Source organism: Sceloporus occidentalis, unplaced genomic scaffold (assembly GCF_023333645.1).
Source record: "Sceloporus occidentalis isolate IW3139 unplaced genomic scaffold, rSceOcc1.0.p SCAF_11, whole genome shotgun sequence".
Taxonomy (NCBI): domain Eukaryota; kingdom Metazoa; phylum Chordata; class Lepidosauria; order Squamata; family Phrynosomatidae; genus Sceloporus; species Sceloporus occidentalis.
The window spans coordinates 12,855,977-12,883,483 of NW_028316991.1; the positions used below are offsets into that span (position 1 = coordinate 12,855,977).

The following is a 27,507-nucleotide window of genomic DNA, read 5'->3' on the forward strand; positions in this document are numbered from 1 at the left end:
ACGTGAAACTGTCATAAAACTCAATATTTTTACATTTTTGTTACCGCTTACTGTGTGTTTAGTAAACCTAAGTGATGTATGCTGAATTCAGACATCGTTACACAGTAACCATCGCACGTTATAAGTCCTCATTATGCAAATGGAATGATGGAATCTGTCTGATCACGGGATATGAAAGAATTTCTTCCGAGTACTGGCTTCCCTATAACACCGCCATGTGTCAAAGACAATCATTCATGGAAAACGCTTTCCTGTTTTTGTTCTAGATTTGATTTCTGCGAACTGTGTGTAGCACCCAGCGGCGATTGTTAGCGCACCAAAGAAATTGTTAATATGATATAAAACAAATTTGTCTTTTTAGATCCAATCGCTGGTGCGTCATGTACCCTGGACCTTAACGACTTTGTTCTGAAAACACGCTTGAATGAAAGAAACAGGAATCTGATTGGCCCCGTGTCTGGCTCCATTAACGTGGAAGCTAATTGGTGCAAACATAGTGGAAACCCCAGCTCCAAACTCACCTTTCCCAAAGTACTTGTTAATTTGAGGTGTGGGGTATTGCAGGTGAGTTGAACGGCTAGAATGCTTTCAGAGGGGTCTCACTTGATGTTAAATATTTGGGTCTGTTTTTGCATTCTAAAATCTGAAAGTTGTTCAGAACCCATGCATTTCTTCTCATTGAAAGTATATTGATTATGGGAACATCTGAGCGTTTTAATGTATTTACTGTAATTAATCTAACAAAAAAAAACATTGATATACACGAAATGTAGACCTCTACATTCAAGAGCAAGATTGAATACACTTTCAAACTGTATCGCAGAGAAACTTACAATGAGGGAACCATATCTGTGATTTGTGGCCATGTGCAGGAAGCGTACCAACGAATGCTTCCTGCTTTCAGAATAGACAGCTGGGGGGGGTAAATGACACAGGTGTTTCATTTTCTAACTAAATGACTAAAGAATACCTGCACTCACCTGGGTGCTGATACTAATTATATTTACTGGGGTATCAATACACACCTGATTAGTCGTTAGGTTGTTGTTGACTCTGGAGTACAAATAAATCTCTACACTTCAGAAGTTGCTTACAGCGTATTTCATGAAGTCCCACATTTCTTGGAACTATATATTAATTTCCCCACCCAGCAATAGCGGGGGCAGTGAATAGCACACAAAGGTGTTGGTAGAAACAGGAGGCCTTCTCCAAGAGGTTACTCAACCTGAAAGCACTGAGGTATTTCAAATACTGTACAACAGTGGTCATATTAACATGTGTTTTAACAAAAGCCATACTGTTTTGTGGACGCAAGTCGGAGGAAGTTATCTCTCTTGTTTTTAACTTTTCTCATGAACTATAAGTGAGCCTTTGCCAAATAAAATATATAATCAGCATGGATAAGTTGTGTTTAGATAAGTTCCAGATTGTGCTTTTTGTAACATTGCCTTTTTACCTTGAAGACCCTATCATTTTGTCTTTACAGGTTTTCTGGGGTCAAGAGAACTTAAACTGCTTAACACTTTTAAATGAGCTTCTCCAAGAATACTTAAAAAGACAGTCCAGATGCGACCCAGTGAGCTATGATCAGTCCCATTCTGTGACCTCTCCTGCTGTGGGGAAACCTCAAAGCTTTAAGACAGAGCAGAGCTCCGATGACCTGAGGACTGGACTCTTTCAGTACATACAGGATGCAGGTAAGAAAATATATTCAGTGAATCCTTCTTCTTGACTCACTTTCTTCTACAGGCATTCGAGATACAGCTCTCTCCTGGATCTCCTCATATCTGTCTAACCGTTCCTCTTTGTCATCTTCTCTGGCAAGACGTCATCACCCCTTCCACTTTCTGTTGGCGTCTGTATCAGTCCTTGGCCCTCTGCTGTTCTCTCTTTATACTTCATCTCTTGGCAAACTAATCAACTCATCTGGCCTCCAGTATCATCTATATGCAGATGATACCCAAATCTACCTGTCTTCTCCTGATCTCTCATGTCCCGTATTACCAACTGCTTGTCTGCTATTTCTTCATTCTTGTCACAACACTACCTGTAACTTAATCTTTCTAAAACTGATCTAATTTTATTCCCTCCACCCAAGTACCTTAATTCTGTATCACCATTAACAGCACGACTATCTCTCCCGCTAATCAGACCCGATGCCTTGGGGTCATCCTTGAATTAAACCTTTCCTTCATCCCTCACATTTAGTCCCTCGCCAGATCCTGCCGCTTGCACGTAAAAAACATCTCTCGCATCCACCCATTCCTCACCCAAGAATCCACAAAAACTCTGGTTAATTCACTTATTTCCCATCTTGACTCGACTCTCTCCTCTGCAGTCTGTCCTAAATGCCGCTGCTTTATAAATAAGATAATTAATGGACACCTTCTAAGATGTATTTAACATACGGCCTTGTAAAAGAAAAAAGTGTGTGTTTACATATTCGTATTAACCACAACAGGGGCGTTTAATTTATTTGACCAGTTGTTTCAATGAGATTCTGACATTCTAAAACTGCTATTTGTTGACGTTGAGAATCATGGAAGATGGTGTTCCAACATGGCTGGAGAGCTTCCTGTCGGCTTCCCTTAGTGTAGCTCAGGGATGTCCATCTCAGTTACTGTTTCGGATTCTTTAATTAACATGCACTCTAATAATTAGCATTCAGTGGAGAAGTAAAACACCGGTCTAGCCCAAGTCATTAGCTGAACATATGCCTGCTATTCAGTCTGAGAATAGAAAGATTAAATATTTCTTGATTATTATTTACTTGCATTATGTTGAATACCCCTATGCCAGGGCGAATTACTTCTTTATTTTCTCACCTATTAGATGCACAGAAACAGCCAAATGCATATGAAGTGGTATTCTATAACGAGACAGAGGACAGTCCCGGGATGATGCTGTGGAGATACCCAGAGCCCAGGGTGCTGACACTTGTAAGAATAACGCCAGTCCCATTTAACACAACAGAGGATCCTGATATCAGCACTGCAGACCTGGGAGACGTTCTACAGGTATGTTTCAAAATACACAGTCGGTATTATAACCAACAATCATATTTAAAGTGAACCTGCCACTACCTTTCCGTTATTAGGAACACTGCATGTCATTATGTCTATCAAACAATTGCACCAAAAATATCTAAAATGTTTAAAGTGAAAGTGCCGTTACATGGTTACATTAACCAAAAAGTTGATTACATTATTTTTTATCATGTACAAAGGTCTATAATTCACCCTCCCTTTGTTGCTGTACATCTGCTGAACAGTTATATTGGATAAATAACATTTGACACACATTTTCTTGTTTTTTTTTTAAAATTCATTTTAAGCAAATGTTAAACCCCTGCTGTACAAGAAAGAACATTTCATATTGAAAGGGCCCATTCTATTGTGTTTAAAGCCCCAGCAGCATGTAGCATGCCTCTGACTTTTGCATGGAAGAAGCTAGCATCCTGGCAGTAAAATATTTACAGCCTATAAAAATAATTATATTAAATGACAAAAACACTATTCCGTAAACATGTTTTTAGGACTAGTTGAATATATATATATATATATAAATATATATACATATATATAATACATTAGTTGCGGATCAGACCTCTAGAGCGGATTAAGTAATATGTCAGCATAATGTACATTGTGTGATAAAATTTCCCCCGACGCACTGGATTACGTGAGTGGAGGGAACCTTTGACATATCTGCTGTTGGTGATTTTCAAGTCTTAAATACCCTAATCCAGAACTGTACAACTATTTGTTCAGTTCAATAATATTTGTAATAATAAATAAACCTTTATAATTTTATCCACATCATACAAAAATATGACAGTTTGACAAACATGGTAACTTAGCTTTTTTAAATAACATATTAACCACTTAATTTTTAAATATTGTTTTTTGCTTTTTGTTATTTACATATTATGCCTGTTGTGTATTTCCATTTAATAACACTAATTGCTGCCAGTTAAGTAGAGAAATACCTGGAGCCTTTACATCTGGCTCCTAAATATTTAAAGTGCCCAATGTGAAAGTAAATACAACACATATAAGGTGATCTATATTAACTACATGTTCCACCTATATTCTGTCTCTGCTCCTGGCAGCATCACTGACTCTGTATATATTATAATTTTTGAGCAAGTAAGAAGTGCAATAACACGTGGAGCATGTACTTATATTATCAAAACAAGAAATCAGCACACACCCAGCGAATACCATTCAAAAAACACCTGTCCGAGGCATAAATATTGGGGATTCTGTCTCATTATATGGCTATATATTGTATGGCCTGACACTACGTCAAAGCACCCCGAGTTTGGCGAGCCCTGTGTAATTTTTCACGGCTAATATTGCTTACCAAGGAGCTGAATCAGCGGGACTGCCCTGCATTTTAATCAAAAAGAGACTTTCAAGCAATCGGACACCATTAATGAGGCTCCTGTGTGGCAGGAGGGCTGCTCAACTCTAAACTTTTGGTCTGAAAATATGTACAAAGAAACATATATAAAGGGAAATGAACCACCTGAAAAGCATAAAGATGAAATTCTTATACTTTCTACTTAAAAGCGGCTGCTATATCATGAGTTGACACCTTATTTCATTGCTGTATAGATGTGGCACCCATTCTTTCTGCAATACATCCCCCTTCTTGTCAGGTCACCTAATAAACAACCACATTGTTGTGGAAGCAGATGATGATCTAGATCTTTGCACCATGTCTTACAAACCACGTAGAACCATAAATGTAGAATAATCTCCAGTCCCCATCCAGTTAGCTCATTATACACCTTGGTTCTTGGGGTCAGGCGCAGTTTAATGTATTAGTCCCGCTGTGTGACTCGTGCGTTGTAAATTTTGATGGAGCGCAGCACACAGTGATTCTCTGGATCAACAAATCAATATTTGTTTGTTTGCACAGCTGTGGACATTCTTGGGTATGTTTAAAAAAATGTCCTGTTGGAAGTGAGAGCTGCAAAGCTGTTCTTGATATGTTATTACAATTATTGTTTTTTGTGAGGAAATGGGAATTTGATGATCCTCTCGGTGCTTGAGGGTCCTTCTTTATATACGGCTCAGTAAATAACGTGTGTAACTCCAAGACATATCACTCATTTGTACTCAAATCCCAGGACTGTGAATGTTCCCTGATATTTCCACATTTCTCCAGTAGGAGTATTTCTCTACATATTCCAGAGTTATTACATAATAAAGAACTAAACCCAAAATACAGCTTAAAAATACATTTATGGAATGATCCAAAGCGATCATTGTTTTAGCAGATCTGGACTGGAACCAGTTTTTGATAAACCTATTCCTCTTTTCACAGTTGAGTTTGTGTTCATGTTTTCACCATGTCATGAACATATCTCATGTTGTTTCCATCTCTGAAGGCAACTTCTGAAGTTAACAACATTCTTTTACTTCTGAAGCTCACTCCCACACCAGGTCTTGGGCTGTATGATTACAGTTGATAGAACGCTCCTGAACACAGCCTGTAATCGGTGGCTTTTACCTCGCATTAATCTTGGTATCCTGACTTAAAACACTAGTGTTGTAACACCGACAATTCTTTGCCCGTTCAGGACCTGAATAGCATTTTTAGTGATAAACGTGTTGCACCCAGCTGTGCTCTAACATCCCCTCTGTCTTTGTTCTCTGTAAGAGAGGAAATCTCTTGTTATATTCACAAAATGGCATTCCTGATCAGCTTGGCCCATGCTTGGTCTCTCTTAACCTCTGCCGCCACTATGTAAAATTGAGATTGCGTTGCCTCCTTCTCAAAGTTCCTAGGTAAAACTTTATTATTTTAACTTTTGAATAAACCTCCAGAGGCAAGTATACAGACATGCATTATCTAACTGACTCTAAAGAGAGTGTCCATCTTATGTCAAGCCCTGGGACCAGCATCTTTCGTAAAGTTATTTAAATCAATACCTTCTTCATAGATCCCGCAGTACTTGTTGCCCACAAGAACGGTACGTGTTCACCTCCATTGTGACTGCTAGATTCAGGCTAAGTTACTTGCTCGGAGGACAGGTGTCCGCATCAGTATTCACCCTTCAAGCCCGAGCACAGAAGCCAGGGATGTGAACATCATGGAAACGTTTTGGTCTTTGTGTGACAGGCGGAGACTTCAGGCTATTTGGCTGGGGTTACTGTATTATGGGTTGTAAATATATGGCAGATGTGAATTTCCAGAGACTGGAAAGTTAGTGTACTGCCCGCATAACAAACAGAAAACAAAGGTTTACATAAGCAGGTTGAAATAAAGGTTCCAGCTATTTATAACTGGCCCACAAGTTCTCTAGCTTAAATGGGACCTACATGGAAAAATAATCAGAGGTGATCGGTGACATGGTTTGAAAAAAATACGGGCAGCTGTGGTCTTTCCAAACTTCATAAAAGCTCTAACAGCATGTAACTTTTGGGTGATGGGAACAAACGTTTCACATATTATATATACATATTTATATATAATGAGTGACACAATGGAAAGTGGAGCAGAAACCTCCCATTGATGGCCACTTAAATATAAACTATGCCCGAGTCATCTACAATCAGCCAAAGTTCTTAACTTCGACCAGGTAATCAGAACAGCATCAAATAACAGGCTCGAGTGCCGTTATAAGCCCAGTGGCCCTTTGTGCACTATGGCTAGTAGTGGCCCATTTGTGCACTATGGCTAGTAGTGGCCCATTTGTGCACTATGGCTAGTAGTGGCCCATTTGTGCACTATGGCTAGTCTAGGCTTCACTGCAACCTCAGGTAATGACCCATTCTTTTATAAACCTCCTAAGCCGGGTTTTTAGATCATTTAGAGGTATGTAAGACAGTTACATTTCCTAATGTTGTCTCTCATAGTTAGGAGTTAGAAAACGTATCTTTGAAAGAATTTCTTTTAACCCTTCGTTGATGTCGTTAATTGGCAGGAGGTGGCTATTTGAAACCTTGCCACAGCCTCCAAGGTAAAGCCCTGCATTTGATCCCCTGCACATTCTCCGTGGCTCTGCTGCCTGTATTTAGTTACGAAAGGTTATAGACGTTTCACCAAATGAGATTTGCAGATATTAACTACAATCTTGTCTGTTTTACATCGCACACCTGCATCTCACTCCGCTTACGACTAACGCGATCCACTGATAAACTCAGGTCACGTAGAAAAAAAACATGAGCTGGAAAAGAGCTGGAAAAAAACCCCACAAGATTGTAATAAAGAAAAATAGTTACATATTTCATTGAAAAGGTTAAAAAGTATTTCTCAGGCATCTTGAATTACAGTGTTACAGTACCGAGGGAAAATAAAAGCTGGACTGAAATCCTTGTTTCTACTTAAAGGCTTTTCCAGACAGGAAGGTAATCTTGATGCAATACAGTAAGCCACAATACCAGTGGGGCAATACAGGTGAAACTGCCCCAGCTGTGCCCAGCCATGCAACGCACAGCAGCCGTTCAGCGGGAGATTTCCTGGACGCAGAGAGAGTTTGGTTAGTTCCGGTTCCCAAGAGTAGATCACATTAAAATGTTATAAAATCATGATTTCCTGCACTTGAATGCTTGTGGTTTATCAACTGGTTCCAATATTACAAAGAATGGGGATTTTTATGGCTCCTATTAGCTGGAGATGTATGGACCCTTCGCTAAAATCCATTGCAGGACAACACAACTTTATTTTAATAAGTTTTAAGGCACGCTTGCGTTTTAACACAGAGTGTTCAATATTTATAGGACAGGGCAAGCAGCGCAGAGCGGATATACCCCAGTGACCGGGCGGGGGGAAGGCAGAGGCTCAACACTTTCCTACAGCGTCTCATAACTACTGTTTAATAGGCAATGTCTTGGCATCATATTGGAAGCTGTCATCATTTATAAATATATGAAGAAGGCAGGGAGGTACAAAAAAAAACAAAACATAGAAAATCTTAAGTGAAAATAACGTTCAAGCTGGAAACAAAGCCCCTTTGTGAGACCGTTATATTAAATGTTTAGCATTTTAAAGGGGGAGAAATAGTTATTTGTAACGCTCTTCCATAACTGTATAGTCAGCGTCCTGTGAATGATCCTTTCACTGGTTTATATGTAAAATGCTCACTTTTTGCATAACGTCCGGATTATTTTGCCATATGGCGTAGGACCTTGTTACTTTTACATAACCTGGCCCCTTCAAGTAATTAAATGGTCAATCAGTATAAAAATGCATTATACTGGGGAACGTTTAAAGCTTATAACTGAACACATATCTCACATGCAGCGCATGTCCTCCCTGCATCTCCTATCATAGTCTGCTGTTATAGTTGTGTTTGTCTATTTTAGGACTCATTCCAATATTGTGGTGGCGATGTCTACCCTAGAACATAAAATGAATATTAATTGTAATTATATATTTTTTTCTTGTGTTGTATATTATTAATTCATTTTTATTTGTTTGGACAGTAGATTATATTATTTTCTTTATCTGCTTGTAACATGCGGTTTATAGCTCTTTCCTTGTTGTGAAATTAAAAGGTTAAAGCTGCCTGAGGTTTATGATAAGAGTAAGAATTACAGGTGACAAAGCTCTAAAGTGTGTGTAAATTTTAGCAGGTCCACCTTAACCCTGCTAGAGAATTGCCTTCAAACCCAAGATCTGTCAGCAGCTCTTCAGTCCAGAGTGGTTGGACGTTCAGATCTAGCAGATTAATGCTGGCGTAATTAAGTGCCGTTCTCTGCTTTATTAGATCAGCTCTGCAATGAAAAGATGCATTCTGCGCTCAACCTTTTTGGATCCTCATCAGAAGCACTAATGGATTGATTTTGCAGATTGCGGCTGAGCCAAACTAGGGTCATTTTTCCATAATGTTCTAGATATCATCTTTGCCTGCTCAGGAGGAAGTCAAACAAAAGTAGCCAAAGCCTTGAAGGCGAGATGGTGCTGCTCAGCGCTGTGGGATTTTCTTGGCAGGTGCATGTGTTAGAACCTGTAATAATTGTAGAACTGGGTTAGCGATGCAGAGTGGGGGTCATCTTAGATCACTTATTGGAAAATACAACAGGAAACTCTTTTTTTTCCTTTCTTCGAGAAAGATCTGTTTGTCATTTGCTTTCTGCTTTCGTACTGGAATGGCTTTTGACATGAGACTTTTGTCAGCTCTGAATTACCTTCAACAGAACTGATAAACATCAGTGTTAGATGAAAAATGCTCTTACTGAATTACACACGGTTTGCCAAGATTTCCTCTGTTGCGAGACATGTGGACATTTTGTTTTCCTCCGGTTCAGTACGTAGAAGATTTGTATTTTAAAGGAGCTGGCTATAGAACAGAAAATAATAAAGAACTACGATAAGCACAGTTTATTCATCCTCAGGAAGCCTGGGTTATAATCCCAGCATGATCTGGCATCCGCTGCCTGATACAAGATGATATTGTCTTCTGCCTCCACATTTCTTAGGTGGCCCTGCCGAAGAAGATAAAACACACACTCCAGCTTCCTGCCTCCTCTTCGCATCTTATTGTACGGTAGTTATTTCTGGAACAAGAACGATGTTCTCTCCGAGGAAAGCCCACCCTGTGTGGGGCATCTTCCGAAGAAGGTTACTGGTAAACGTTAACAAACGGGGGAGACCTCTTGAGGAAATAGACAAGGAATTACACAGAAATCCAGCTGTGCGCGTCTTCCTATCTGTTGCTGAAGTCTTTTGATGAGATTCATCCCTGATCTTTGAGCAGGTGGCAGGATCTGGAACATTTTACGTGCAGTAATTATCAGTGGGTTCATTGTTACACAGAATTCCAAAGCCCTGTTTGAGGCCTTGCTACTTGTCTCTCTGAACTCTGTGGTTGAAAGATCTTCCTCTAGCATTTATGTTACTGCGTTTTTTTTCCGGATTAGTAATATGACCTGCATTACAATTGTTTGCAGCGTATGCTAAAAAAAACAACCCACAGCAAAACGCATATGGCAGTATAGTTAGGGAATCTTAACTTTTGTTTTCCAGTGATACAGAATTCAGGAGCAGCGGATCAGGTAGACACTGGGGTATATTTACTAAAGCCGTACAGCTTATTTTTATGCATGGACTCCAATAATCCTATTTAAATGCTGCCCTGGGTGCATCTACTGGAACCAGCATGCATTAGACCATACACCTATTGCACATGCTCAGTTGCACTCCTGCAGAAGTCACTGAAGCAGCAGCCAATGGCATGTGTGCTTGCAAACAATAGTGTTCAGTAAGCATACTTGTGATTCGCTGGTCCAACTCCATTAGAGCGCCGCTCCCTTTAACTAGAATAGGAGTTCTACCGATCATTTGCTGGATGTATACTGACCCTCTGCTTTTAGTCGATTTTAGCATAAGAGAAAATTCTTAATGGGAAGCTGTCTCCAGAAATCTTACAATTAATACAAGCTTAAAAAAGCTTGTAAATTGTGTTGGTAATCGTAATTCTGGTCAAACACTTCACATTCTGCCATTTGGGAAATGTTATATTCTCAGAGTACCATGGAAATTTGCAATACAATTTCAAAATATCTTAACTTTTGTGGCTCAGCAGTTGATGTCTAAATGAGCGCCCTGCATTTTCCACTATTGTTGGCTCTTTAATACACATGCTTCCGGAGTACATTTAAGTATTTCAATGTTTTCTCTTCTTTCCTCAGAGCTGTACGTACTAAGATCCCTTAGTCTTTCCTGAAATTTTCTACAACTATTTACAACTTAGATTTTAGATGTTAAATGTCTTCAAACGTTATTTTCTAAGTGGCCGGCATTCTTGACTTAAATTTGATAACGAATGAAAAGTCTGATGAGTGGTTTCCAAAAACTCAAAAGACAATGTGACACTTAATGTAATTTGCTATGTTCCTTGATTAGTTATTTTTTGTTCTAGGATTCTTTTTTTTATGTTTTTCCTTTTGTTAAATATATTCCATTGTGAGTCACTCAGCTCTGACTCACTCCTAAATAATGATTTCTATGTATGGTTGTGTATTTTTCATATTTATTTATTTAGACCTCACAAAGGTCTTTTAAGGCAAGATTTGCATTCTTGTATATTCTCTTGCATATTAAATTTTAAAGCCGAAATAACTGGATTTTTCATTGTTTTTATAGATCCCTTGTAGCCTTGAATACTGGGATGAACTCCAGCGGTCATTCGTAGCCTTTCGAGAATTCAGCCTGTCTGAGAGCAAGGCCTGTGAGCTCCAGCTGCCTAGCCTTTCCTCTATAAGCGACCAAAAGGAACTCGTAATCTCTGACCTTTGGCGTATCGTCCTGAATGGTAATTCCAGTGGAGTCGATGACCAGAGGTAATCGGCCCAAAAATTCTTTCTGTACTTTACACATTGACAAGTGTTTCAAAGAATTTTAACCTCCTGTATAGTTTTAGGACTTTATGCACCTGCATAGGGGTATGCCACCTGGACAGAATTTGTTTCCTAGTTCAGCACCGACTTTGTTCAGAGCAGTATGAGCACTTGAGTAACTTCTGCTGCCGCTGATTCTAATTATCTCTGATCACACACATCTCTTGTTGGAGTAGCCCCAGTTTGTTTGAGGGCAAGAAAAGGTGCGATTGTTCCAGGTTTTCCCTCCTTGACCCCTGTGGCTCCAGTACAACAGTTGCTGAGGGCACAATAGTTCTTGGTCTCTGCCAATGTGGACTGGGAAGGGACCAAGGAAGAGACCTGTTGAACAAGTCCCACTGCCTCCCACATCTAGTTTAAGCATCCAGCATAAGTCACAAACCGGGGAATGTGAAGAAGAATGAAGATCGATGTTATGGAATTGCTGATCTACAGGGTAATGGCACATGGTTTACAGGCGTCAGGGAGAGGAAAAATTAAAGGGCAGAAGAAGTGTATATGAAATTTCTCTCTAACAGAAGTATTATAGAGCAATACAGAGAGGGAATTTAAACATGCATAAGACTATGGTTCTAGGTTTAAAAATCACAGGCAAGGTATTGGGACCCCCACCAAATAGAGTGAAAAGAACGGGGAGACGGCCTCTAGCATACATCGTCATTTTTAATGCGTAGGTGGCTAAATTGTTGCTTCTCAGCTATTTTTAGGCTGCATTTGTTAGCATTCACAGCCATCCGAACCCAAGGGAACCAAGAACGTGTGAATTATGACAATCCATAGCATGAAACTAGAAAGCCCAAGGTTGCTGGTGTGTGCAAATTGTATCCAGATAGTACTGAGTCTGCACAACGATGGGGAAATCTCAACAGATGCATAAAAAGTTTTGTAATGGAGAAACTGTATAAGTAATAAGCAAGATAAAAAATAAATCCAGTTGGAAGCTATTACATAGACATGTTGTTCCCCGAGCAGATTTCAGTTGGATGTTGTCCTCCAGTTTCTAAGCACTCTGTGGAGATACTGTAGAAGGAATTTGTGGGGAATATATTTGTACAGGGCTTGGAATTGACAGTGAACTTAAATTTGCAGAATTTAGTGAAAAGAATGGTTTCAATATCTCCATCAGCATGGTTTTCATGCTATGCTTCTCTTATAGGTTTTTTTTTATGGGTAAAGGCAGGCTCCGATATCAAGAGTATCTGAGAAACAGTGGGACTATGGGTGGAGAAGAAAAAAAATCAATAACAAAATTGAACATCTGCTTTCAATTAATTGGACAGAGTTTGGCTTTATCCTTGATGCTAATTGTACGAGAATGCATTTTTGTCATTGAGTGGCTAAATGTTTTAGACGGGGTTAATTCTTCTGAGTGTGGGACCTTCTTGAAATTACCTTTTGTGGTGAGCTTGGCACCGCAGTAACATGAACGCTGGGGGAATGAAACATTAAGATAGTGGAAAGAGCAAACTGTTTTGTGCTTAAAGTGCAAAACTAGCACTTTGCAAAGCATTCAGCACATCAGTCAATTAGTGCACCAAATTATTGGGTTTCCTGGAAGTGTTATACTTAACAGATATAGGTTTTGTATACAATATTGTCTATGTACCTATTATATTTACAGAACTTCTCTGTTTATCAGTTACACCTACTTATGTCATTATAAATCTATATAATGTCTCTATACGTATAGCAGTTAGTGTACCTCTCCTGTTCAATTGTATAAGGATCCTATTTACATAACGATACCTTTCTATGCTGTAATGTTGGCATACCTATTACACATTCTGATGATATTACACTTACAGTAATCCCTAATTGTGAACGTCTGGATTCCTATTGTACTTATTTCATAATTATAATATGTGTGTGTGTGTATATATATATATATATATATATATATATATATATATATATATATATAAATAGTACTGTGCAAAAGTTGTAAAGAAAAGTGGAAAATGCTGTAAAGTAAGACTGCTTTCAAAAAATAGACATGTAAATAGTTTATTTTTATTATTTAACAAACTGCAAAGTAAGTGAACAGAAGAAAATTTAAATGAAATCAATATTTGGTGTGACCATCCTTTGCCTTCAAAATAGCATCAATTCTTTTTAGGTCCACCTGCACAAAATCAGGGATTTTGTAGGCATATAGTTAAACAATAATACCAACCAGGTACTAATATGTAGGTTGAAACACAATCATTAACTGAAACTGAAACAGTTGTGTAGGAGGAATAAAAAGAACCGTGAGGTTGCTGAAGAACATCTAATGTCAAAAGTCATACTCCATAACAAGACTGAGCACAGCAACAAGACACAAGGTAGTTATACCGCATCAGCAAGGTCTCTCCCAGGCAAACATTTCAAGGCAGACAGGGATTTTCGCAGATGTTCTGTTTAAGCCCTTTTGAAGAAGCACAAAGAAGGAGACAGTGTATAACGAAGTGGTTGGAAGAGGAAACTTAGTGCAGCAGAAGAAAGACACGTCATGCTAACTCCCCTTTACAATGAAAAGAAGTCCAGCAGTGACAGAAAACAGTGGGGCGCTGGTACACCATCTACTGTCCAGAGACGTCTGTCAAATGACAGAACTGGGGTGCAGACAAATGGCAGCAGGTGCACTGGACTGAAATATTTGGCTATAGTAGAAGGCAGTTTGTTGGCCGGAGGGCTGAGAGCGGTACAAGAATGAATGTTTGTAGGCAACAGTGAAGCATGGTGGAGGTTCCTTGCAAGTTTGGGGCTGCATTTCTGCAAATGGAGTTGGTCAGAATAAATTGTCTCCTCAATGCTAAGAAGTACAGGCAGATACTTATCCATCATACAATACTATCAGGGAGGCATCTTATAGGCCTCAAATTTATTGTGCCTCATGACAACAACCTCAAACTTACAGCCAGAGCAGGCCTTAGGCGTTGTGGCGCCCTGTGCGGACTACTCCTCTGGCGCCCCCCCCTCACTACCTCCCCCCCCTGCCCCTTCAAACTACACCCCCCCTGCCCCTTCAAACTACACCCCCCCTGCCCCTTCAAACTACACCCCCCCCTCTGCCCCTTCAAACTACACCCCCCTCTCTGCCCCTTCAAACTACACCCCCCTCTCTGCCCCTTCAAACTACACCCCCCCCTGCCCCTTCAAACTGCAGCCCCCCTCACTTACCTTGTTGCCGGAGTCCTGCGGTGAGAGCAGGAGGCGTCCGTCTTCTTGCTCTGCCGCGGTGCCGGCATTTCATGTTGAGCGCCGGAATAGTCCGGCGCTCAACATGAGATGCCGGCACCGCGACGGAGTCACGGAGAGTAAGGGGCGCCGAGCGGTTGCTGAGAACTTCACGAGCAACCGCTCGGCGCCCCTGCCCGGGACTTAGATTAAAGCATCGGGGGTTTTTTTTGTTTTTTTTTAAACTTTATTTAACATGAATGATGTTAAATAAAGTTTAAAAAACAAACTATGTTTTAAGTTAAGTCCCGGGCAGGCGCCCCTGCTACCATGGCGCCCTGTGCGGTCGCACAGGTCGCACACCCCTAAGGCCGGCCCTGCGTACAGCCAGGACATTAAGAACCATCTTCAGTGTAAAGAACAAGGAGTCCTGAAAGTGATTTATGGTCCCCACAGAGCCCTGATCTCAGCATCATTGAGTCTGTCTGGGAATACATGAAGAGAGAGAAGCAACTGAGGCGCCTAAATCCCCAGAACAACTGTGGTTAGTTCTCCAAGATGTTTGGAACAACCTACCTGCCGAGTTCCTTAAAAACAAAAACTGTGTGCGAGTATACATAGAAGTACTGAATCTGTTTTGAAGGCAAATACTGCTTACACCAAATATTTTGTTAAGTGATAAATATAAACTATTAACATTTTTTTTCCACACCTGCCCTAAACTTTTACACAATATTATATAAATACTTCAAAAATTATCTGGACAAATTTTTTCAGATCATTCCATTTCCTGCCCATTAATTTTGGGGGATAGTCATTTTCTCACACTCTTATTTACTCTCTCCTTTACACTCTCTGATTGCCTCCCTACCTTTTCCACTGACAGCTTCCTCTTCCGTGTCGCGCAGCTCCCCTTTTATCTCAAGCAATCTCCTTCCTCTTCTTGTTCTTCAATCTTCTTCTTATTTCTTCATCCGCATCTCTGCGAGCATGACCTCCCGCTGAATTTCTGCAAAAATGGTGGAGCTTCTGGTGAAGTCCACTTCCCCAATTGGAGGGTCAAGGAAGAGGGTGTTCGCGGAAGCTCCGTTATTTTACCCGAAGATAACCTTCTGTGAACTTCTGCAAAAGAGTGGCGATGATTTCAGTGACGTCCTTGCCTCAGATTGGAGGATCAAGGGAGAGGGTTTTTTTTTTTTTACCCGAAAATAGTCTCCCTTGAACCTCAAAAATTATGGCACCAACGAATTTTGCACAAAAAATTTAAGCTTTTTGCTTTGTGTTTGTCTGTTTTGTGGGTAATCTCGTCGGGTTTTCGGAGATTCATACGAATTTAGCAGATATATACCTGTATGTGTTCCATATGAAAGCTCTATGTTCTTCAGCCGAACGGGAACTCTTAAGGGCCTTAAGTTGAGGTTTACTGATTAACATTTTGGTGACCCTCCTGGAGATCAGTTGGGAAAGCGTGTATTACTGGGGATCTCCATGTGGCACTGGATACACTGGAACAGTGCACTTCGGGACAAAGTCTTCAGTGGCTGAAATAGCCTGACAGGTTTAATTTCACGCCTCTGGAAAACTGATGACGTTCACGAAAGTTGTGCGATCGCTTAATGTGTTCATTAATCATACAAACGGCCCTGCATTAGGAACACAGTGTTATCTAATTCATTATAAACATACTTGTGTGGGGAAGTAAATCATATTTCACGACCCAGCTAATTTGAGCCGAGCCTACAAGTAAACATTTCACTGCGGAGTAATTTCAGCATCATAGGTTGGGACGCAAGTGTGAGAATATAAACAGCATTCCCAAACTGTGCCGGGCCCTAATGACCGCTAAATGCAATTTAAATTGAGGCTGTTGTTTATACTGGCCTGGTACGATAGAAAGAGAAGAAATTATTATGTACAATTGTGCGCTTAAGAAATCCGTTCTTGGGGTCAAGAGCTGATATTAGCCTGAGTAAACCCAGTGGGAGCCTTCAGCAATCAAAATAAATTCCCCGCTCCCATTTCTGATGGCCCGGTGAAGGTACAGCAGCATGAGGACTTCTACGTGTGGTCTGCAAAAGTCCTAAAAGTGACCAAATCGAAAAGAATGATTTTAATGATTTAATAACAATAATTATCACGCTGCCCCTGTGTAGTGAGACCTTTATGTTTTTAAAAACATTCTGTAACGAGAGAGGTGTTTCCCTTCATCACCATTTATCATTATCTCTGTATGAGTTATTACACAAAACATCGGCACCTACCTCCTAATAGCTTTACGTCATAGAATCCTAAACCCTAACTTAACTCTTTACAGTAATCGGCACCCCCTGTGGAGGTGTGATGGGCTTACGTGAGAATGAACCAATTGCACGCTCATTCCTGGAGCTCGTTTCGTTTGTTTATTCAGTTTGGGTTGTCCCTTAAGAATGCATTTTAAAGAGGTAGAATGCATAAAAAGTGCCTATTTTGGAACAAAAAAAATGATCACATACCTTTAGTAGATGCTCCATGGTCCAAGGGTTAGTGGCACTAGAAAGAGCTTGCCTTGAAATCAATGAAAAGTGTGCAGAAATTCTGCGCATGCTCACAGTGACCACTCAAGCGAGCACATCTCCTGCATGACAAATAGCTGGTGGAAGGGGCAAATGCATATGGGGCAATGCATTGGAAATAGGGACCTCATGGTGTCATTTAATAATATAATTAGCACAAAATAAACAACCGGGAACACATATTGGCTCCATTTACAGTGGACCTTTTTAATATTGGTGATCTGGTTAAATCATGGTTATTTTTATTTATTTGTGCCCCAGGTGTATAGTGAATACAGATGATACTGTTATTTATTAAACAAATAAATTACAGCTGTTGCGTTATTTCTGCTTCTATCTTTTTTTGGCTCATAACGTGAAGGATTTTTAAATTCTAAATAGGAAAAAATAACAGTATTCGGATATAATTATACAATTGAATGCCACTTTTTCCAGATAAATATTTATGCAAATCCTAATGGTCAGATGCGAAATTAAATCTAATTATTTTGGCTGCTCTTTCAAGAACATTTTGGGCACGCGGACAAAACCGTCTGTACTTATATAACGTTTTATAATCTTGGAATTGTTAAATAAAATACTTTTTTATTTTATTTTTTATTTCTCACAGCTCTGAAAGCGAATCTGGCTCGCAAAGCGCCTGTGACCAGCTCGTAACTCCCACAGCGTTGGCAGCCTGTACCAGGGTGGACTCGTGCTTCACCCCGTGGCTCGTCCCATCACTTGGAGTTTCCTTCCATTTTGCACACCTGGAGCTACACTTGTGCCATCACCTGGATCAGTTAGGCTCAGGTATATCATTGCGTCTCTGTAATAATGACAACCACGACAACTGAATTTCCTCTGTAACCCTCAGTCGTGGGGATCTATTCACTAAATGTGGAGTTTGCAGGAGAGTTGAACATTGTATCTTTCTGCTGCATTGTGAAAGGCCAATCCCATCGAGCTTTTCCTGCAAGGAGGCATAGATGGTCATGCGTAATGTAAAGGTAAATTGATGAGACAACTTTCAAGTCATTTCCCCATGTTAGGTATACTTTATGCAGGGTTAGTTCAGTTTTGTGTGCATGACGAGCCCAATGTCATTGTTCAGATCTACATAACCTCTTCTTTAGCGAATAGACCCAGTGGTTATTTCAGATCAGTAAAAATGTAGAGGAAACTATATTATGCCTATTAAGCAGATAATATTGTACAGGACGGAGTGCTTATACCTCTGAAATCAAGATATGTTTGCCCCGCTGCTTAGATTTATGGGTTTATGATTTTGCAAACAAATGTATTGTTTACCCAGAAACGTAATGATGCATTTACGAGCCTTAAAGTTGTGCTGTGCCTCTCGGGGTTAATCGGCGGTATGTGTGATGTCACCAAGGTTGCGTGTAATGCGCTGGAGCACCAACTACTTGCTGTTGTCTTCATTGCTGGATCCCCAAAATACACCTTTAGCTGTCCAAATATTGGGGAGCTAATTCTCCATGAGCTCCTATTCCCCATTCATATGGCCTTCTCTGACCCTTGCTGCTTTGCCCTTAAACACTTAAAATCAGCAAACCTCCCCTTAAAACCCTGACATTAAATTAACCTCACAATTTGTCATGATCTTCGACTAAGTGTTTATTTTGGAAAACAAAAATATAACGATCGTGTTTACTCCTTGGAAGGGTGAGTTTGATCTTAATCCATCCACTTCATGAATGTTTCTGGAAAGTAGTTTTTGACAGTAATTGTCTCAGATGAAACTATTGATCTTTTTTTTCCCATTTTGTGAGACAGTATTTTCACTCCTTTTTATAAAGTGCGGTTTCTTGTAATGTTATTTCTCTCATTTTTACTTCTAGTTCCACCCAAATGCTTACACCCTTTTAAGTCAGATAAGACCATGCCAGGTGACGTGGAATACATGGTCATCTCTTTGAAAGAACCTCATGTGTATGCACGACAATGGAGCGAAGTGTCCGTCTGCAAAGAGATACAGTTCTCCACCACGGCAGACTGCAGTCTATTGGAGTTCCGTAACCTCACCATGAGGGAGCTGGTGAAACAATTTCACATCCAGGGGCAGGTGGCCGTTTCCGACAGTGCCCTCGAGAAGATTCTGAACGTCACCGTCTTGGTTGATCCAGTGTTTGTCAACTTCGGACAGCATTCGGTGCAGTCCATTAACACAGCGATTCAAGCTTGGCAGCAGGTAAGAAACCTGTTCTAACTAATATTGACAGGAGTGACAGGATTTAGAATTAATGAAAATAAAAATGTATCGCCACGTACAATGAGGTAAAATCGTTCTCTCCAGCAAGTCTGTGATGTCATATGCCAAGAATGTACTTTTTGGTCTTGGGGGAACTGTTTGTGCGGCTTGGGACATTTTAGGTACATGCCTCACTATCACCGACTGACAAGATTCCCGGGGTTCTGGTCTCCACCATTTAAGTCTCCATAGATGTAGGAGTCAAGCATTCAGAATCAGCATTAAATCATTTGTTCAACCCAACTAGCCCAACTACTTTACAGATTGAAATCACCTGAATACTTAGACTAGTGGCATCCGGGAAGTACAGTCCCACCAGTATGTCCTATTGAACAGAACATGGGAGAGGAGATTCGTTCAACAACCAAATTGGGCTTCTTGGGTTTATCAACGTCTCTGGTGTCAGGATTAAGAGCCATGTTTACTCAGCCCTGATAAATCCTTCCAGAACATTTTCCAGTTTGTTTGTGTGTTTGTTTTGTACTGCCGAGGAATTAAAGAAACCTCGTTAATGTTTTGGCATCAAAGCATTCATGTCTAGTGGGGCCTGACTTCTCATACTATATCCAAACAAACATCGGTTTGCTGGTTGTGCCGAGGATCATCTTGCTCACAGATTCTTCTGTAACAGCATGTAATTATAACAGCATGTTTCAAAGGAAAAAATCCTACGTGATCACGGACCTGTATTAACCACTTAGACAACCGTTACACGTGACTTCGCTTCTCAAGGACCACAGGGATACATTGTTTCCATGTTAGTACTTTGGCATGTAGTTTTGTGAGGAGCAATGCTGCATGTATGTTATATATGAAAGGTCTTTACTATCAATAGTAATGGCATACGTTCAGTCACGTACGCTCTAGTGATACACTGTACTCTACAACTTATCAATAAAAATACGTTTTTGTTAGCTACTAAATACAAAGTTTTATAATTGATGGTATTTTAACCTTCTCATTGCTCAAGGGGTGAGCAGGTACCCAGCTGATTCCTTACTTCTGTCCAGCCTAGCAACCCATTAAGTAACCAGATATAGGAGTCTTAAACTATGTGAACGGTCTTGGTGACCCTCGGAGTATAGCCAAGGTTATAAAGTTGTGGGTTTTGGGGTTTGTTTTTTTTTGCTTATGAACTAATCACGTACAAGACGTGGGCTTTGTCCTGTCCACTCCATGGTCTTGGGCAGTACCATAGCTGTCCCGTCCTTCCTCTGTTTCATGTAATAAATTGTACGTGTAACATCGGGAGCCAGGATTCCGACTTGGAAACCCTTCGCTAATAAAGTGATCTTCTCTACCCCCGGGGGGTTACTGCGCGCTCCTCCCACGAATTAAGTTAAGGAAAACAAAGTCATTTTTATTTATACTTCTAGAGATCCCTAAAAGCTGGATTAATTACCTAACATGGCACTGCAGCAGGAGCCCTAGAAGAAGATAAACCATCTGTTTTATATCAAACATTCTTTTTTTAAGGGCATTCCATGGTTTTCTTACTGCAGGAGGATATTCATAAAACAAGAGCTGGTGTGATCTAAACCCCTACAGCTGGTTCAAATATCATTCTGAAGAGAAACAAAAAATCATTGCAGCTCTGGATGTCATGTTTTGAACAATACATTGAAAGGCATCATACAGAACGGATTTCTTCATGGTTCATTGAGACAAGATGATCTCAGTACTATGGCTGTGACAGATAATAAAAGCACTGGGAGATGGATACATACCAGACATTAAAACCCCCCAAATATCATATAAAAGGATAATATAAGGATTAGCAGCATGATATATAGAAATACTAAGAGCATTGTATGATCATAGATAAAATTGCGTGTGAGCATGTGTGTACACGTGTGTATGTGCATACATACAAAGGGGGCTTTAATATTTCACAGTGCGGTTTCTCCTGCGAGAATGGCTGAGCAGGCCCTGTATCATGTATAGAGCGCCTGGCACAATGCTCTGTAGATCAGAGTCAGAATACTGTACTGCCCCTGAGACATTAATAGATAACATGATGTAAGGCATATATTTAGGCATCGTTCAGATGTGTTTTGAACAGAAAGAGCCGTAGAAAGGAGATTTCTGTAAAAACAACAAAAAAAAGCTAATGGACTCCGTTATTGATGCGGCTGTCTTCTCTGCAAAGCAAGTATTTCATTTAACCTGAGCTGGTTATTCCTCTATTATATTCCCTTTTCTTTTTCTTTTAGATTTTCCCCTTCTAGAGTGGTTTAGAACCCCAGCCCCCTTAATATTTGGAATATGACTCTTTCGCTTTCTTAATAACCAAAGGTTGCTGAAGCTTAAATAGAATTTTGAGAACTTGCTTTGATCAGGAAAGAGTGGAAGTTGTGACTTTTAGTGACAAAAATCCATTATTTGTCTGGAATGAAGCCATAGTGACACAGACAGAGAGAAAAGTAAAGACAGAGAGCCAGATTGATAGGTAGCTGGATTGGCAGGTAGCCGGACATGAAGCTGGAAGTATTGGACACGTGTATATTGTGCAGGTTTAAAATGCTGGGAAGCTCATTCATCCGCATCACGCTCCTATACGCTGCGAACGACACAGATGTGTAATAACTTCGTTTTCTATCAGGTTTCCTAATCTGAATAAAAAACACAGGCTCCAACACATACAACAAATAAATATTTAAGTGTCTTAAATCCGCATCAACGTGTCAATGAATAACTGGCTTAAAGAAAAGAGATGGAGAATTGTATATTTCGTTAAAATGGTATAATGCTGACATGTACATTCTGAGAATAGTTGCTCCTGATTTCTAAGTGGATTTAGCGGTGTTAACACGAGTTCCACGAAGACATGCTTGGGTAGTTTTCTTTGATAATTTTCTTGTTTCCCTTAATATCGAGGTTATTTTATAACACATGTACTCATTGGATATATTCTAGGTCCAGTATTAACGAAATCATTAAAAACCAAAAGAACAAATCCCCAATTTTCTTTTCATAGCTTTGTTAAAATTCAGGCAGACTGATGGTTAATCTGCGTATGAGAGATGGGAAAAGGGGGGGTTCCAAGGTTGATAGAAGTTGCCCCTGAGTTCAGTAAGTAGAGAAGCTCTCACTGAACCTTATATTATTCTTTGAATAACCTTTTCCCTTTGGCAAAGAGGTTTTCTTCGCCTACTGGACATCTGTGATCGATATACCTTCATTTTGTGTCCTTTGCTGTTCTGTAAGGGTTTCGGTAACTCATTCAGTGATTTCAATTATTTCACAGCAGCTGTAAAGCATGATGGTCGATGCACTGTGTGTACAATGATACAGGCAGCTATCTGGGGCTAATGGGGATTGTAGTCTGAGACCAGCTGTATCGTTTTCTTCTCTTATTGCCTTTACTTGACTTTATGTGTAACTGTAATTGGCAGATAACTTTCTGGAAGGGTTGGCCCTGGAGTTGAATGCAAGGGACACATAGAACATTATTTTGGCATTTTCTGTATTAAAACATCCTGTTCTTTTGTGTTCCAGAATCAGTGCCCTGAGGCCGAGGAGTTGATCTACAGTCATTTTGTCATCTGTAATGACACGCAGGAGACGCTGCGGTTTGGCCAAGTAGATACTGATGAGAATATAGTGCTGGCCACTCTCCACAGCCACCAGTACTGCTGGCGCTCACACAAGTCCCCACAGGTACGAATCAAAGGCTTTTCCAGGCCACCAATCCATCTGATTAAGTCTCGCTTATACTTTCTCATGCTTTCATTTATAGAAATACCGTAACAAAGTCAAAACAGTTTGTTTCCCCGAGTGAGTGTGCTGATCCAAAACCAAGAGAACCAAAGTGTACATTATACTAAAAGGATGCAGAAAATAAACATATCCTAAAGCAGCCTAACTGGAAACACAATCTCAACTCTGAGCTGTACTTCACAGCGGCTAAACCGTATTGATTTTTAGGGTTCTTATGAAGTCCATCCTAAACATTTTGTAGCAATGTGAAAGTAATATCCCTTTAAAAGCATCCCTGTGGCGTGGGCTACGGTACACTTTACATACACACACGTACACACACAACTGTACCCTCTCAGGACCTTCTTTTGGCTCTATGTTATCCCTGCCATTTCTGTTTCTCTCTCTCACCTCAGTGTTCATTTTCTTCTCTTTGTGTTTTTATCGATTCCTTATTTTGTTCCGTGTCTTTCTCTTATAGTCGCATCATTTTTCCCCCTGTCCATGTTAATTTATCTCTCTCCTTTTTCCTGTATTCAATATACTGTGTGATGTCTATTAAACCCAAACCCCATCCATGCCCCTACTCTTACTCAACAGTAGTAAATGGGCACAGGGGCTAGTAAAAAGTATTTAAAGTGTTAATAAAGTGCTCGGCCGGATATCATACAATGCTTTGCGTACTACCACAGGTGTGCATGTCTGTTGTCCTCATCCCTTCTCTGCTTCTTCTGAAACAGAAAGTAGACTTGAGTACACAGATTGCCGGCTTCAGCAGAGGTGTTTAGAGGAGGCATTGGCTTCATGCAAGATGGATACAAAGTGCGTGTTACTATAAGTTAGGGAAGACGCGTTCCTTTAACCAATGAAGCATGGGACATGTACATGTTGCAGCAGAGGAGGCATTGGGTGACATGACCAGTACTTTTACTGGTATGTTTGGTGGCTGCAGCTTCTTGGTTGAGGACAAGCCCTGTCCTACGGTGCTACTCGGCACCGAGAACATTGGCCAAGGAGACTTGAGCAGGGAGCTTCCCTGAGTGATGAGTTAAACGCATTAACCTAGACTGTAGGCGGTAAGTAAGGGGCTGTCGCTCCATGTTAATATGATTTGTGGAAGTAAGAGTGCCTTGAACCGAGTTCCATGCCGTTTATTTGCTAATCTGGCCTAAATTTAAAAAAATCTACTCCGAAGCAAACAAAAAGATTAGATGTTTGTAAGAGAGTTTGGAACATGAAGTAAATCAAAACTAGTCTAAACTAAACATGAAACCAAAACAATGGACATACCAGAATGAGGGTGTTTTATCAGATTGTCGAGGAGAATGCTTTAAATCACCTTCTAAAAATTCCATGGCTACTCTTAGTTTCATAAACACCTCATTACACCAAACTTGCATTATACAAAAAGGTTATTTTCATGATGAAACATTATGGTTTATACAACTTAATTTCATAGAAGTCTAGTGTATAAAACAAAGGTTCTGGCAGGAATTGTTCTCTTTAACTCTTTACTACCAGAGCTGTACATCTTGAAGAACAGTTCTCTCTGATACAGTGAGCTGACCCCCAAAACAGTGAATGATTGAGCTAATGTGGTTGCCCAATAGGTCAAAACTTCGTTGTGTAAGAAGTGAAGCCAGTTTTGGTAACTGAATTGCACATTAAGCGAATTTGTGGCAAGCAGAGGGCATTGTTGGAAACTAAAGCTCACCAGGCGACCACCTTTGTATTGTAAGCCTGTGATGTGCACAAAACAGTTATCCCATAATTAAAAAGGTACATATTCGGGTCTGTTTCCAGCTATTCAAAGGCATTTTTTAGACGCTGACTCCTTGTCTGTAACGGCTTTCCTACAAGGCCTGAAATACATAAACTGTCTCGTAAGACGACTGCATTACCCCTAAATCTAAAGTCCATACAACAAGATCTTCCTACTTGGAATCAGTATTATTTGTATTGGCTCCTCTCCATCAAGAAGATATTTCTAGCTTTCTTTTCTAGTAGGAAATATCAAAGCCCAAAAGACAATTGGAATGGCCAGTTCAGAAGTATTAACACAATATATATATATAAAGGTTTTAAGTATGTAACATACTAAGATGATGTGACCATGACATGTTAAAAGTGAATGACAATTTTCTTCTCCAGTTTACTGTGAGTTTTTTTGTTTTTTTTTAGTACATAAAATAAATATGAATATAATATGTCCACTAGTCCATTCACCATTCAAGATGTATTAAAAGGGTGGACTATGGACTGGCTAAACTAGTTCACCAATATATTTTTATATTTTATTATATATGTATAATAGCAAAAAATGGCAGATCATTTTCCGTATTGGCACCTATATTAAATGGCGTTCTTGTTTTTACTACTCAGACATTAAAAGCCATACAACCCAGTATGAAATAAATACTTCATTTCTTTATATGTTAATGAAATCCTAAAACTGGCTGGTTTGCAGCCCTTGAGGACGATGTTAATGTAGCATTTTAAGTGGTACGTCCGCTGTGAACAATGCCATCATTTCTATTTTAATTTTTAATGTTCCTTTAAAATCGGAAGGCATTAGTGTTTCTGGTCCCAGCAATATTTGCTATTATTCAATTTTCCAGTTTGCATTCTTGTTGCACATTCAGATATTTGATATTTTAAGGCATTAAACCGACGTCTAATAACATTGCCTTGGTGTTGAGACTGTGAAGGGAAATACAGATTATCGCCTATCCGGTATATATTATGAATTCCACCCAACACATGCAGTACTTGTGGTTTTCCTCCCATGCTATTATTTTTCCTCTAAATAATTTCCATGTTAAATGAATTAATGAAGTGGGATTACCTGTAAGTCAAAACAGTGCCCAAGCCCCGGACGATCCCTGCGAGTGTCAGATTTATGGAATTTGGGATGATCTCATAGTTATGAAATTGTTTCATTTCTCATGATAATTCCCCATTGGCCAAGTTAGTGAATTTTAAGAACTCTGAGAGCAGATTGCGAGATAAATGCGAGTAATCCATTCTTTTGGAGTAGTGTGCGTTCCCCTAGGCATTGCTTCATACTTGACTTACGTTTGGGAATAAAATAAGATAGGGCAAGTTCTTACACACCACATTGTGTTACTGGGTAAGCAAACCATCTTACTTCTGCGACTGGTTCATATTTCCTATCGCTCCAGCCGTACGGGTCCATGGCTGCTATTGAATACTTTGTTTAACCTTTATAGTGTTTTCATAGCTTGAGAACACAGTTCAATTCGATGAAAATAGTTTCAATGCTGTCACTTTTCTTTTACCTTTAGATCAATTAACCTCCCCATTCCCTTTTTTTTCCTTTTTTTTGCAATTTCTAAGAGCAATTTGTAACAGTCGGACAATAAATTCACAGTAATGCGTTTATTCAGCTGATTTGTTCAACACTGCAAAGTTGTTGAAGAAAGAAAAATAAGATTATATTAAGCCATGTTGCCAATTATTTTCAATGAAACATTTTAAAGGAATGTTTTCAACCCCAGGAACTGCTTTATAACACATTTTATGTTGTAGTTAAAATAACAGGAGGATCGTGCAGGTTTCTGTAGATCAGGAATCCCTATGTATGAGCCGGGGTGGATTCCTATAAGGCGTATAAGACAATGTAATAATCTACATTCACAGATGTTCACTAGGCTTGGTTAAATATTTTCTGGTATATTTGCTTTCTTGACCCCAAAATCTTGTCTTCATCCCATGACCACTTCTAGAGCCTTCCCAGCAATGCCAGTCCTGCGGTATCACAATCCCTTTCTACCATGATGGCTAATCCCAGGTTTTTGGAGGCGAGTAGGCAAGTCCGGCCAAGTGTTTTATTACTCCTCTGGTGCAAGTATACCTTTCGGCATTGGCCAGCACAATTGTCTAACATCAATATACTGGCAAAATTAATGTTGGGGTTTTCATCATAAATGGGTAATTTACAAATATAATTACATGATAGAGGCATTGACTGGGATATGGATATTCTGCATAATGTAACATGGTTAAAAATATCCTTAGCAGAACAAACCTGGCACTTTCATTGTGGGCTACACATGGCTTGGAGCCACCATGGGCGCATGCCCATAGTGCCATCCGTGGTACTTCATGCTGGCTATGGCACATGAACAGCAATTTAATATGAGTATTACTTAAGCTTCGGAGAGATTAGCAGTGACTGTAAGTACCAAATCAGGACAGTACCCCCATCTTATAGTATGGTTAAAAATGAGTACTAGGATTTTTTTGTCTTATAAACCTTTTATATGGTGGCAGTAATTCTGTCTCCTCTTGTGGATTCCCATCTTTCTGCTCTTCCTGCTAAAATGGCATTTCACTCGGTCTTGTCTCTTTTTTCCCCGATTAGCCCCTTGGCCTTTCCCTGTTTCCTTTCTTCCGTGAACCGTGGAGTCACAGAAGCATTAATCTTCATGATGTATGGAGGAAGCTTCTGTGCCAACAAGTATGAAATAAA

The 27,507-nt window shown here is 39.9% G+C and overlaps 1 protein-coding gene across 1 annotated transcript in view; it reads left to right on the forward strand.

Moving 5' to 3' along the window:
- The window catches only part of LOC149305589 (intermembrane lipid transfer protein VPS13B-like), a 383,703-nt gene that overhangs the window by 314,997 nt on the left and 41,199 nt on the right, over positions 1-27,507 (forward strand). Inside the window, exons 36-42 of the mRNA XM_089477585.1 lie at positions 362-564; positions 1,487-1,697; positions 2,833-3,017; positions 11,101-11,297; positions 17,676-17,857; positions 18,907-19,256; positions 22,815-22,976. Of these exons, the coding sequence (XP_089333711.1) occupies positions 362-564; positions 1,487-1,697; positions 2,833-3,017; positions 11,101-11,297; positions 17,676-17,857; positions 18,907-19,256; positions 22,815-22,976 (1,490 nt within the window). The remainder of the gene's footprint in view (positions 1-361; positions 565-1,486; positions 1,698-2,832; positions 3,018-11,100; positions 11,298-17,675; positions 17,858-18,906; positions 19,257-22,814; positions 22,977-27,507) is intronic.